The 13,106-nt window shown below is 33.0% G+C and overlaps 2 protein-coding genes across 3 annotated transcripts; one reads left to right on the top strand and one right to left on the bottom strand.

Annotated features, from left to right (window-relative positions):
• Window positions 1-468: 468 nt before the first annotated feature.
• Window positions 469-5,598, top strand: LOC137812067 (protein yippee-like At5g53940). The gene is made up of 5 exons (XM_068613955.1): window positions 469-778; window positions 3,882-3,925; window positions 4,255-4,363; window positions 5,070-5,125; window positions 5,205-5,598. Exons 1-5 carry the CDS (start codon window positions 683-685, stop codon window positions 5,368-5,370), a joined length of 471 nt encoding a protein of 156 aa, XP_068470056.1. The 5' UTR covers window positions 469-682; the 3' UTR covers window positions 5,371-5,598.
• A 1,222-nt stretch (window positions 5,599-6,820) lies between these two features.
• Window positions 6,821-13,106, bottom strand: LOC137812065 (receptor-like protein 4). Of its 2 annotated transcripts, XM_068613954.1 has the most exons (9): window positions 12,764-13,106; window positions 10,891-11,946; window positions 10,191-10,338; window positions 9,232-9,303; window positions 8,466-8,537; window positions 8,250-8,321; window positions 8,094-8,171; window positions 7,780-7,961; window positions 6,821-7,285 (listed from the first exon to the last, which is right to left on the bottom strand). In XM_068613954.1, the coding sequence occupies exons 1-9, from the start codon at window positions 12,831-12,833 to the stop codon at window positions 7,161-7,163; spliced, it is 1,875 nt and encodes a 624-aa protein (XP_068470055.1). In that variant the 5' UTR covers window positions 12,834-13,106; the 3' UTR covers window positions 6,821-7,160. The 2 variants fall into 2 exon arrangements, 1 of the variants encoding a protein (XP_068470055.1); XR_011081228.1 differs by lacking the exon at window positions 6,821-7,285 and having other exon boundaries at window positions 7,890-7,961; window positions 8,094-8,321; window positions 8,461-8,537; window positions 12,764-12,993.

Here is a 13,106-nt window from a genome sequence, read left to right as displayed (position 1 = left end):
AGAATCCTATATATTGTTGTAATATAAATTATAAATAAATTTTAAAAAAATTATAATTATTATTCATTTATTTATTATTAAATAAATAAATTGTTTTTTATTTATTAAAAGATAATATTATCCAAAATTAAAAAATAATATTAAATATAACTTTTTTCTATAACTATTAATAATAAAGATTATTTTTGTAACAATTATTTAATGTACATAATTTATTATCTATTTTATCTTTACAAATGTATCTCATTTTATTAATTTATCTTCTAAATCTTATAATTATTTTTAAATTAATTAACTATTTACCATAAAAGTATTTGCTTATTTCATAATTATATTTTATGAATATATTTTTTATAAATTTAATAATAATAATTTATTTATTTTTTAATAAAAGAAAATAGACATGCATGCGGGTAGTGGCATGTGTTTTCACTAGATAAAAAAAAGGAAATGTAAGTTAAAAGAGGTAGTCTTTAAGAATTATTTTAAGAAAGAAAAAGGAGAAAGAATGAGAATGGAGAGATTATATATATTATTTGAGCTAAATACAGTTACAGTGGGATTGCTTCTTTGGGGTGTCTGGTGTTGTTGTGTTCTGCATAGGCTGTTTTGTTGCTGCTGCTGCTGGTTTGTGTTTTGTTTTGTTGTGTTGTGTTGTGTGGGTTTATGAGAGAGGGTTGACATGGGGAGGGTTTTTGTTGTTGATTTGGATGGCAGATCCTACGGATGCAGATACTGCAATACTCCTCTGGCTCTCGCTCATAACATTCTTTCTCGGGTACGTCTTCTTCCTCTTCTCTTCAAATTCAATTTCTTTTCATTCATCTTTTTTTTATTTCTCAATTTTAATACTTGTAAAAGAAACTCTGTTTTTTTTTTTTTTTTTTTTTTTTTTTTCTGCTGTTGGTGTTTGTTTTGGGTATGAATGAACTCTGTTTAGAGTGATGATTACGATTGGTGAAAGATTTGATTATGGCCACTTCGTTTAAAAATCAATCAGAACTAGGAGGGGACCCATTAGTTGATCGTGCAGAAAGATTCTGTTTTTTTTTTTTTATTATTGATTGAAGCTTATTGGGTTGCAATCATTTTCTGAAAACATGGAATCGATTGTACAGTGTCTGCCAGCAATGTCCAATGGCGCTTTCAGTAGTTAGCTTAGTCTTTCTGTTTTCATTAATGAAAAATTATGTGTTCAATTTGATATTTGGAGTCTGATCGTTTGAGTCTCTCAATTGTGTCAAGCATGTAGTACATGCAGCTGCGGTTTGCAGTTTGGAAACGCCTACCTGATTGGGTTAGTGAAGATGATGCTTTTTTGAAAAAAGGAATTACTTTTGTGGAAATTTTTAGAAATGGAGGTATATCATGTTTTATTTTGTAGCTCCATGGTAAGCTTTTGTACTGAGATCGAGTCCATGGATTTGAAAATTGATTGAATAAAAGAGTGTATCGTGTATTCGATTTTTATAAGTGTACATTTTTCTATATTCTATATGACAAGTCCCTTTGCGTAGAGCCTGTGTCCGAAGGATGTACATTGAGACAGCAGAGTTTTTTTTCCAACTATCTCAATGCAGGACACCAAAGAAGTGACTAGGAATACAAGTTATTTTCCTTCTTTTTCAACACTTAATCCACTATAAAAGTTGCTAATTTGATATGTAAGACTACTTTTGATCGCTTGCCATTCTGTTTTCCACACTTCTACTGGGCATAATTTGAATTTTTAAAAGTCCATTCAAATCTAATCCAAATCCAATTAAATGGATTAGATTTGAAATCCATATCCATTTAATTGGATAAAATTGGTTTGTATTTTTTTTTAAATTTGGTTTTAAAACCAATTTTTGATCATATCCGGTTTGGCTTTAAATTTGTTTTTATATTGCAAACCGATTTTAAAATTGGTTTTAAACTGAACGCCGATTTGATAAAATTAAGCGAGACAAAAGTAAATATACTCTAGTCGAAGCCAAAGTAGTGATACTTTAACTGAAGTTAAGTTAAATATGTCCTACTGAATTTAACCAAGAGATAATTTCATCGAATTTGATTGAAAGATATCTTGATTGAAACTAACTGAGAGATGATTGGTGGAAAGATGCTCAGATTAAGGTCATCCAAAGATTCTTTGACTAGGTTGAATTAAAAATTCTCCGATTGAGCGAACAATGTTGTGATTGAGGTTGTGTTGCGCCAACAATGCCCTAGCTTTGGTCGAGCCAGCAGTGCCCTGGTTGAGGTTGAGGTTGAAGTAATGATGAGTAGACCATACAACTGAGGTCGAGCCGGAGAAGTGCAATTGAAATTAGTTGATGATGTTCTGATCAAGGATGAACCGATGATATCTCGACCGAGGCTGAGTTGACGGTGAACCAATCAGGGATGAGGGGCTAATGGTTTGACCAAGACCAACAAAACCTATCCCAATCGAAATCAAGTAAAAAATTGAGCTCAACCAGAGCTTCCCTTACAAAGATCAAGTAAAATATTTCCCAGTTTAGACCAACTGAAAGATGCCTACATCAAACAATGCTTTAGGATGGCCATTGAATTTTGGAGTTTTTAAAATCCCAAACAACCATGTTATTAATTGGATTGGATTCGAATATCCAAAATGTAGGTGTAGTTGACTCCAGAAGGGGGAGGAGTTGAATGAATACTTAGATTCTCTTTTTGTAGCAGTGAAATAATTAGATTGTCTAGTAGACCATCTAACAAAACGTGTAGTAACAATGTCTAACAGATCGTCTAATAAGATCATCTAGCAGATCGTCAAACAATGAGAGTTAACACAAAATAACAAGAGTAAAGAGATATCAACACAAGAAATGTTTAAGAAAAGATAAAATCTTAGAGATATCCGAAAAATAGGGATGAATAGAGTCACTGCGCGATTTCAAATCTTTACGTTTTTTGGTACAAAATCTCTTTGATTGAACGTGTATATAGTAGATATGTATATTCAAAAGATTTCGTTTAATTTGTTAATAAAATTGTCCAATTTATAAGATTGTCTATCACAGTGTCTAATGGATACTGTAGTCGTAGAAACACTGTTTAGATATTTCAATATTCAAGCAAATTATTCAAATAGTTTTTGTTATCATCAAAACATAAAATTATGATTCATGAACCGTTTAGTGTCTCATCAGACTATCTAGGCATATCATCTAGATTGTCCAGGGTCTCAACACAAAAGAATGGATTCGGATATGAAACCAATCCATTAAAATGAACTTAAAACGATTTAGATATGTGTAAATTTGGATTGATTTTAATTGTTTGAATTTTTTGCACACCCTTACTACACTTCCATTGTGGGTGAGATAGGGAGCTCTCCTTTAAAATGAAGCTTTCCTAATATCAAATTGACTTTTACAAGTGAGATAACATTGGGTAGATTTAGTTTATTTTGTGAAGTTTTTCTTTTCTTTTTTCATCTGTGGCTATAGAGGATACATAGATTAGAATTTTTCTATTCTTTTGCAATCATAGATGCACATCATTGTAGACTTGCCTTTTACCCTGATCCTATATGTAAAGAGTAGACAATGAGGCAACATCTGTGATTGTTGTTCTTCTTAAAAGGAAAGTGAATTATTTCATCTGTGATTGTAATATAATTTGCCTGCTTAATGAAGATATCAGCTAACTTTATCTTGGTATATTTTGCTTCATTTTTGTAATACTAGTACAGAAAGTAATAAATATCCAAAATTATAAGTTCTACAGTTAAATTTAGCCTTGTCCTAGATAACCATCGTTAATTGCTGCTACTTATTCTACTGTGCAAATGTACCTAGTTCCTTGTATACTACTAGTCTTTCCATCTAACCTAGCAATTTGACTGTATTTTGTTTCCTTGTGATGATCAGAACTTCAACTGCAGCCAAGGGAGAGCATATCTTTTCAGCAAAGTGTAAGTTGTTTGAAACCGTTTCTATGTATTCCCTGCCCTCTCATCTGTCCCTTTTCAATACTTCAATACTTCAATACTTTTTCAGTAATTTGTTACGGAATATTTTAGTGGTCACATCCTGCCTCGTCTTCCCACCAAAAAACATCTGCTCCTCTGTTGGTTTGGGGAATTCTATTGAAGCGTTATAATTTTATCAATGACATTAAAAGAATTATGATTTTCTTCTTACTCATAATTAGCACTCTTTTTTACATATGAACACCTTAACTCGAGCCTTCGTTACTAAATTTTTCCAACATCCTTGTTTGTTAACTTTTGGCCTCAAATAGGGTGAACATAACTCTTGGGACTCCGGTGGAGAGAGTGATGATTTCCGGACTGCACACAGTTGAAGACATATTTTGTTGCTGCTGTGGACAACTTCTTGGATGGAAATATGTGAGTTTTTACCTTTTCGCCTCTAGTTTCCTTTCTTGTCGTGCTTGAGAATTTTTCTAACATCATTAATTTGTGGTTGGGTGAGTCTTGAAAGTTTAAACTAGCAATGAAGTTGATTAAGTATGTGAGCACCATCAGAAATTTATGATTATGTCTGTTACTCCGTTAGTACAATGAATATTATCCATAAAACCATTTTAAACACTTAAATTTACCGTTGTTCAAATTTGCGACAATTTTATTGCTAATAAAAGAACAATCAGACGAGAAATTTCTATTTCCCAATCTACTGTGCATCTGATCCATTTATGATCTACCATAAAAAGGGTAAACTTCATTTAGGGTCTCATTATCTTTTAACTGGAAATTAGCAAGATTTGTTTTCTATCCCTCGAGGAGATTATTGAAATTGATGCTTTCCCTTTAAGCCATGTATCTGTTTCATGTAAAATCATGTTTGGAATCAAATTAAATTAGAAATCATGGAAAGAGATTCGCTAAGTTTTTAAACATCTGATTCCATCAAGGAAAATATGTGGTTTCTGGATTTATATAGAAGCATTAAGCACCCATGGTAACATCATGCACATGCAAGTCAAGTCTTTCCATGTGTTTCTCCATCAATCTAATTGCTCTCCTCAAGTTGTGTTTTTTATGAGCTGAAAGCTGTTTGAAGTGGTAATAACGAGTGTTTGGATTGGTTTAGGTTCTGGCATATGAAAAGAATGAAGCATACAAAGAAGGGAAGTTTGTGCTTGAGAGGTATGGTGTTAAAGTATGGTTTTGAATTTGATCATGTCAAGCTAAGCTAAAGCTTAATTAGAGTTGATGCATCTAACAGGTGGAGGATTGTTGACAATGTTGAAGAGGAGTTGGAATTAAATTTGGATGCACAAGCTGGTTCACAAGGATCTCAAGCTACTTCTCAAGCTGATTCTCAGGCTGGTTCTCAGGTTGATTCTCAGGCTGATTCTCTAGCTGGCTCAAGTGACACAGAAAACGCCTAGCTAGTTGTTTCTTTTTCATGAATTTGAAGTATTTTAGCTAGCCAAATTATTTATACTTCTAGTGTTGTAGGTAGAAAATATATTATACCTTTAGTTTTCATCAAGATACAATTTACATAGAAACTCCTTAGATCAACTCAATCTTAGGATTATTTCCCGAGTCTAGAAATCTTGTAGTGGCATACTGAATTTCGCTAAATATTTATGGAGGGTATGTGATTAATCTTATTTCATGTGTCCAAGTTATTGTTGATGTCAATTGTTCAGATATATGTGAAGAGTTAGATTGTTAGATTATTGTTCTAGTTTGGAATTACAAGTTTACAATACTCCCAAACAACTACTTTTCAACTTTGTCAGAAGAAATATAAACATTTTGATCCCTTGCTCGGTAGTCTGGTCTGATGTTTCCTGAATAATTATTGCTCGTTGGATTGTTGCTCACAAGAAATAATAAATGTTGTTTGCAATTATTTTTTGCTTGACAAATAATATAAATGAAATTTTACTTAAGTGATTGATTTATATATGGATTTATTAAATATTATGTACAACCTTTTTAGGAAAGCATAAATTGAAATTGAAATTGAAAAGTGTCAATTACAATAAACTATAAAAAATGCACTCAATATCAAAATATATAGTAATAGATTTTGAGGGTATTTTTCACTAAAATGTAATATTATAAGTCATATTACAACCAAAGTAAATTTTGGAAATACAATTATAGTTTGACTTGCAATACAAGTAAACTTAATAAATACAACAAAAAATAGTTAAGTCAACAAGTTTCCTGCATATTAAAAGAAATATATTAATATAATATTTTCTTAAGCTTTGAAGAATTTATCAATTCAAGAAAGAATTTTAACCAAACAATTATCTTTATGACCAACTTCAAGCTCTCTAGTGAAAAAAGACACATGAAACAAAGGATTAAAATGAAAAACAATTAATAAGGTAAAACATTAGAAAAATATACACCACCTCATGTGCTTTAAAGATAAGTGTATGTTAATTCAAATCTAGAACACCGTCAAGTCTTGTAATAAAAGTCATCTCAGTTAATGTACTCTCTTCTCATATTCCCATATATAGACACAATCAAGTTATATTGATATAACCTACATCTATTATACCACACACATATAACTTACATAAATTATTATATCATAACTAACTTTTAATGAAATGATTTTATCTAAAAACTCACAGTTGAATTAAAACAAACCTGATAAGTAATAGCCACAAATTTTATATTGATTAGTTATTTGATACATCGACCGTATGTTGAAAAAATGACTCAATATACACTTTTAAAATATAAAAAATATGAATGATTTAAATTTCTTTTAATTTTTATAAAAAATTGGACAGAATATAAATATGTTAAATTTGGATAAATTTCTCCTCAAAACAAGTTTTCGAGAGAAAAGCACACACACAAAAAGAAAGAGAAGATTGACTGTGTATCTCAGCTACTGTAAATTCCATCCGAGGATACAGACTCATAACTTGTAATCAGTCTGAAAAGGGGCGAAAACTGAAGTAAACAGGATAATGAACAAAATTTTCTGATTTACAGTTTTCTGGAGTTCTGCTTGTAATATGTTCAATGTCTCAAGAAACTCCGTATTTGGAGTAATCACGGTATGAAGATCGATTGGATTACACTGCCATTCATCTACATTAGCAGGACGATTCTGTAATCTAAAAAATAAAAACAAAAACCACTTTCATGGCAGGAAAAAGAGGAATACTACAAATACAGTGAATAAGAATGAGTGTCATCATGAAAGTAAAATAGGTCCATTCTCAGCTGCTGTTGAGGTTTTGCCAAAATTATTATGATGCCTTGTCATCTGAATATCACGTGAAAAATGGGTCCTTGCTTTTGCATACGGGGCTGCTCTTCCTGCAAGAAAAAAGGAGAATAAATTTAAATTCAACACTCTTAATGCGTATTGCTTCACAAGGTCAAAAGAACATGTTGGTAAAATGGACCAACAAATTAGACCGATTAAATATAGTACTAGGCAGAAAATTTTGAGTTCAATTAATTTTGGGAAATATTAGTCCAACCTAAGTTTTGTTTGATCAAATTTAAACTAGTTTAATCGTGTCCTGTGTAAAATATGGGGTTTTGGGGGTTTAACCAACTTAAAAGAAAAGAGACACATCCATAGGTAACTGTGGATAACATCTTAAATTGGTAATTCTAACATAGTATTATGATTTTTAAAGTAGTTATTATAAAAATACATAACCTATTTTTTCTTAAACTTCCTTTGATATTTCAACTGATTATTCTCTAAAAATAAAATAGATCCAAACATGGTAAATGGAGGTGAAAGTAGAACATAATGCTTTGTTAGTGTAACTGTAGTGTCAAATATGAATATCCCTTACCTGCAATTTGCTGCGATCGGAGGATATTTTTCCGCCTTTTCCACCAACAAACTGAACAGGTAGTAAGAAGGAAAATTGTAAATGAAGCCCCTAATCCAATGCCAATTTTACCACCGGCAGAAAGATGAGATCCACATGTAGGTAATCCAGGTATACCACACAGACCTGCATTGTCCGTAAAACTGCAGGCATCCACAAGTTAAAAAGTCAGAAATATTTGTTATTTAGTAACAAACAAAGTGAACAAATATGTACGTGAGGAATATCCTATCATTTTCAGTAACTTGTCTAGAGTTTAATCTCTGATAACATACTTGAAGCTAGCTCTGTATAGTAGTCTTCCTCCTAGAGTTGCCGGGACCCTATCAGATAGGAGGTTGCTGTTAAGGTTCCTGCATGGAGACATTTTGATACAGATTTGTCGCCCTCGTATGTGTTTTATGGGTTAGTTAAACATTGAAGAATCTTACAGTCTTTGTAATGACGACAACTGTCCAAGGCTTTCTGGAATTGATCCATTGAAAAAGTTGTAGGATAGGTCACTGCATCATTATATGGCATTCAGAAATGACAATAACATGATAGCCAAAGCCAAGACAACAATTCATGGAGCATGTTTTCTACCTTTCGCAGACATAAAACAATGAAAACTATATCACAAGAAAAAGAGGAAGAGATTACTTAACAGCACTTGCAGGCTATTTATTGTACCAAGTGAAGATGGAATTGCTCCATGGATGTTGTTCCTACTCAAGTTTCTGCAATTCATAAGCAAATTAGCACAAGCTATGACAAAATAAATAAGGTGGTTGTTTCTGTATGTTGAAGAATAATAAGTTAAAAATTGAAAAAGTATATATATACAGAGAGAGAGCAGTGGAATCAAGTTACTCCAAGAATACTTGGAAAGAGTAACTCTACACTCACCATTTATGTTAAAAAAGTAAAGTTTAAATGTAAGTTATCAGAACTATCAGATTAAAAAAACTGGTTGATAACATGGGGAACAGCTCTTTTAAAGTTACTCTTAGAATAAGTTATCCCTTACATATATAAAATACTGGACCAAGCCTTCAACTTTTGGGATCGTCCTGGTCCTTGGCATCCAACATGTTGGACAAATTATTGAACCCGAGAAATATAAACACACTAAATTATAAACAAATTATGGAAATAATATGGTTTTTAGGCCAGATTTAGGTAACACTAGAAATAACAATATCACCATCTCATCATAACATATATAAACCTAACCCAGGACTCATAAAAAATAATTGGTCATTAACTTTCTAATACAGATTTATAACTTTCTAATTCAGAACTTATTCCTAAGTTGGTTTTGTAATCAATACATTAAGCATTATATGCATACATGATTCATCCATGCATTGACATAAATATTTACGCATATATGTTTTTTTCAAAATACTTAAAAACATGTCTGGAACTCACAAGATTTGTAGATTAAGTAGTCTGGATATGTCATCTGGCAAGAAACCTTTCAGACCTTGATTGTCAAGACCACTGTTCATCAACAGACGAAGCACTCAATAACAAGATATACCAAAACCAATATATTAAGATAGAATATTCAAAATAATTAATAATTCAACAGTTCTCAACACAAACCGCAACGTCTTTGTAGCATAGTGGAACCAATCTCTTCTCTTAGCAAGTGGAGGGTGTAGTTCTACACTTTTTTAGGGTTAAACCTTAAAACATACAAAGCGATAACCATTTTTAATTTGATAACTAAATCATTACTGTGAAGTATAGTTAGGCACCAAACAAGACATAATTCCCATGTACAAGATCCAAAATATAACATTTATAATTCTTATACGTAACACGTTTTCTATTTCATCGATATACATGACTATGTTTTTAACTCCTACGATCATACAAAGAGGGATTAATTTGAGAACTATTTTCATATAGGGGTTTAACTCAGCAATTCATCTTGAACTTTAACCTTTTTAAATAAATGGCCAAAAGGAATTTAAGAGTGGGGAGGTCCAATTCAAGGGTTACTCCCCCAAATGGGAAGCATATCACAAAACAAAGTAAAAATTAAGTTACACATTCTGAACGAGTTAAAAAAAAATATCTCGAGCCAGCCATATATTAACTAGTTTACAGGTAAGCTGTGATCGTGCATACGTAAATGCATACACCCAAAACACAAAAATCTTCTCTTTTTTTCCCTAATAGAAGGGCATCATTTCCTTCATCTAGAGGCTCTGATGCTGAACAAATAAAAATACTCTCGGATTTGGTGCCAGCTACAGCGAACAAATTAATTAAGTGAAAGGGAATAAAAGAATTATTAAGAGAACTGCAATATAGGCTACCACGGAATCAAATGAACAAAAAAAACAAAAACGCTGTACTTAGGGATAACAAGAAATTACAGTCCATCAATGATCCAGCTGCCGCGACTTTTGTTTAATTGGCAATCCACTCCACTCCATGGATGTTGTGGAGGAACACAAGGATCACCATTCCACCCAAACCTGGGTGGAAGCCTCAATGCCTTCTTCAATGCTTGTAAAGCACTAACTAGAGTAAAAATAATAATAAACTTGAAAAGTTAGTATTAATTCGAATTACGAAAAGCAGCATTTGCTACTATAGTACTATTACGAGTTCATGAACTAGAAAATAAGTAAATTGAACAAGTATTATAAAACGTACGACCAATAAATATTGCCTCTGATATAGGTTAGGAAGAAGAACTCCAAAAGCAGTCAATAATGGAAAAGTATAACGAGACAAAGAGATCTAACATGTTTGATTGGGCATAAATTCCATGATCTACTTTTGACAAGCACTCCCTAAAATTGGAGTTTCTTGAGATATATTAATTGATTAGAAATAAAAAGAAATTGCATAAGTTTACATGACTAATACAGCTCCCAAGCACATGCATATAATGCTATCAGTCGCCTCCAATGACCAAACACCAACCTTGATTGTGGATATTTCAAAGTCATTAAAGTTCTCTACCAAATTCAATATATGTTATCTTTCATAATACAATAAATACCACACGACATTAGCATGAACGGTTGTTGAAAAAACTGTAACAATAGTAGGGATGAGCACACATACCTTCCTCTGATATAGTCTTTGACTCAGCCATTATAACCTCAAATATCTCAATAGCATTTATAATGGCAAGATTACCTTCCCTTGGCTTCAATTTTATTGTTAGACTCCTCCCATTAACAGCAACAGTAGTATTAAGCACGAGGGCAGTATAGACATCCCCACTCAATTCTACAATGTCAACATGTTTGAATGCAAGATCACCATTTATTTCAATATCAAAGATCCTTTGCCCCGCAGAATAATCAATCTCAGCAAAATGTAACCAAACAGAATAGTTTCTGTTGGGATCCACCTCTAATGTATATGTTAAATCAGGCTGATTATTAGTACTAACAAGCGCAGACTGGTAAAGGGTTTCTGGATAGAAGTTTGGAGGATGTGAAGCATGCTTGATTCTAGTTTCAACAGATCTAGGTTGACCAGACTCTGAATCCTCACCAAAAGTTTTAATGCGTTGCCAAAATCTGTCCCCTCCCCAGGGATCCCCTGCATAATCTACGTCAAACTTTGATTGCCCAAAACCACAACTCAGTCTTTTAATTGTTCTAAGTATTAACCCTTGACTCCAAGGGGGAGCAAAATAATAAGCCTTATCATCAATTTGAAGAATCTCGATAGAAAGGATAGCGGGATCCCCATGACCAGTGCTATGGAAACAGATTGAGACCGAGTCATCTGTAAGAAACACTAGCGCCTCAGCAAATACTTGATCAGCCTGATGGGTCCAACCAGATTTCAAAGAATATATCTGCGTGCCTTCAATAGAAATGTCAAATAGAGGCTCAATAAGGGTACCTCTAGATTGACGAACAAGTCCAAAGAAGATTCTGATTGAGTAGTGACCCTTTGGCACCTTATCAATGATGTAACAATTTTGTGGACCTTCAGACAAAGGGAAATAGCGTAGAGTGTTGAGTGGAGGGGTGATGTAACTTGGCCGAGTTGCATTAGAGACTATGCCACCCGTATAGCCAAAATCTTCACGCCAATGGGTATTGGTTGGTCTTGTTTGAACATTTTGACGAGCCCCACAGCTTAAGCGCATAGCAAATGGGTCTGCAGTGATTTGAACCAAATCAAAATTAGAGAAACACAAAATATTCATACTCAGCTTTTGAAAACAATAATCCTCTATGGTATGTGCAAGTTTGACACTCAGATTCACTAAGAAAATAGGTACAACCATGTAGAAACTGATTCTTCAGTGGTAACATAAATTTCGTCCATTGCAAATAGACTGCGAAAAAGAAATTCCATCACGTGGCTTAAATGACGACGAATTAAATGCAATGGTTTCCGCAACATGATTGCTCATTTAAAGTGTAACAGACAAACCAAACCCGACAAATTTCAATAAGGTAAGAGTTAGTATTCATCAGAAATTCAGAATAATAATGGTGTTTAACAAACTTTCACTAACCGGAAAATTTTCAGAGAAAATTGTTAAAATTACTACATCTGTTTCATATCTACCAATGCTTAAGTTAATGCACACAGATAAAGAAACACTTAATCAATGTGAAATATTATATAATTATACTAAAATAATTTAGTTCTTTGTAATAAACTCCCTTGTTTTAGAGATTATTAAATAAGTAAAAAAAAAAAAAAAAATCAACAAAAATTTAACATTTGTAAAGCCTAGTTCCGAAACAAAGAGAAAAGGCTAAAACATCAACATAGAAGCGAGGCCATAATTGGTTTCAAGTTTCAACGTTTGGACAGGCTTACATCTCTTAATCTTCTCAAGATCAAAGCAATGAAAGCATTGAGAAAATTACACAATCCAAATTTGATCAAGAAAACAGTAAAGCTCCACTTTATGGCGCATAAAGGAGAGAGGAAAGATAAGAAGGAGAGTGCTGAGGTTCACCTTGGCGTGCAGCACAGGAAACAGTAGCGAAGCAGAGCATCATCCATAGCTGAAGAAATTGAAGAAACATTGCGGTGGATTCGGTTTCCTCGCTTTTCTCTTTCTACAACTTCTTCCTCTTCTGTCTTTTCCTCTCTCTCATTCATCGTGTCCCCATTTTTGTTGAGTGCTTTTCTAGAGAGAGAATGTGGGGTGTACGCACTTTTGCACACCACTCTAGGAAAATCTTCTTCGTTCAAGTTTATTAGCGGGCGCCAAAGAAACGAACACAGTTGTGTCTGTGCTGCTGAGCATCATCATAATCCATGCACTTTCAATCGAACGGTGCAGATCTGCTCGAAGT

Source organism: Phaseolus vulgaris, chromosome 2, assembly GCF_000499845.2.
Source record: "Phaseolus vulgaris cultivar G19833 chromosome 2, P. vulgaris v2.0, whole genome shotgun sequence".
Lineage (NCBI taxonomy): Eukaryota > Viridiplantae > Streptophyta > Magnoliopsida > Fabales > Fabaceae > Phaseolus > Phaseolus vulgaris.
The sequence above is the reverse complement of the archived record's forward strand: the minus strand, read 5'-3'. Positions and strand labels throughout refer to the sequence as shown.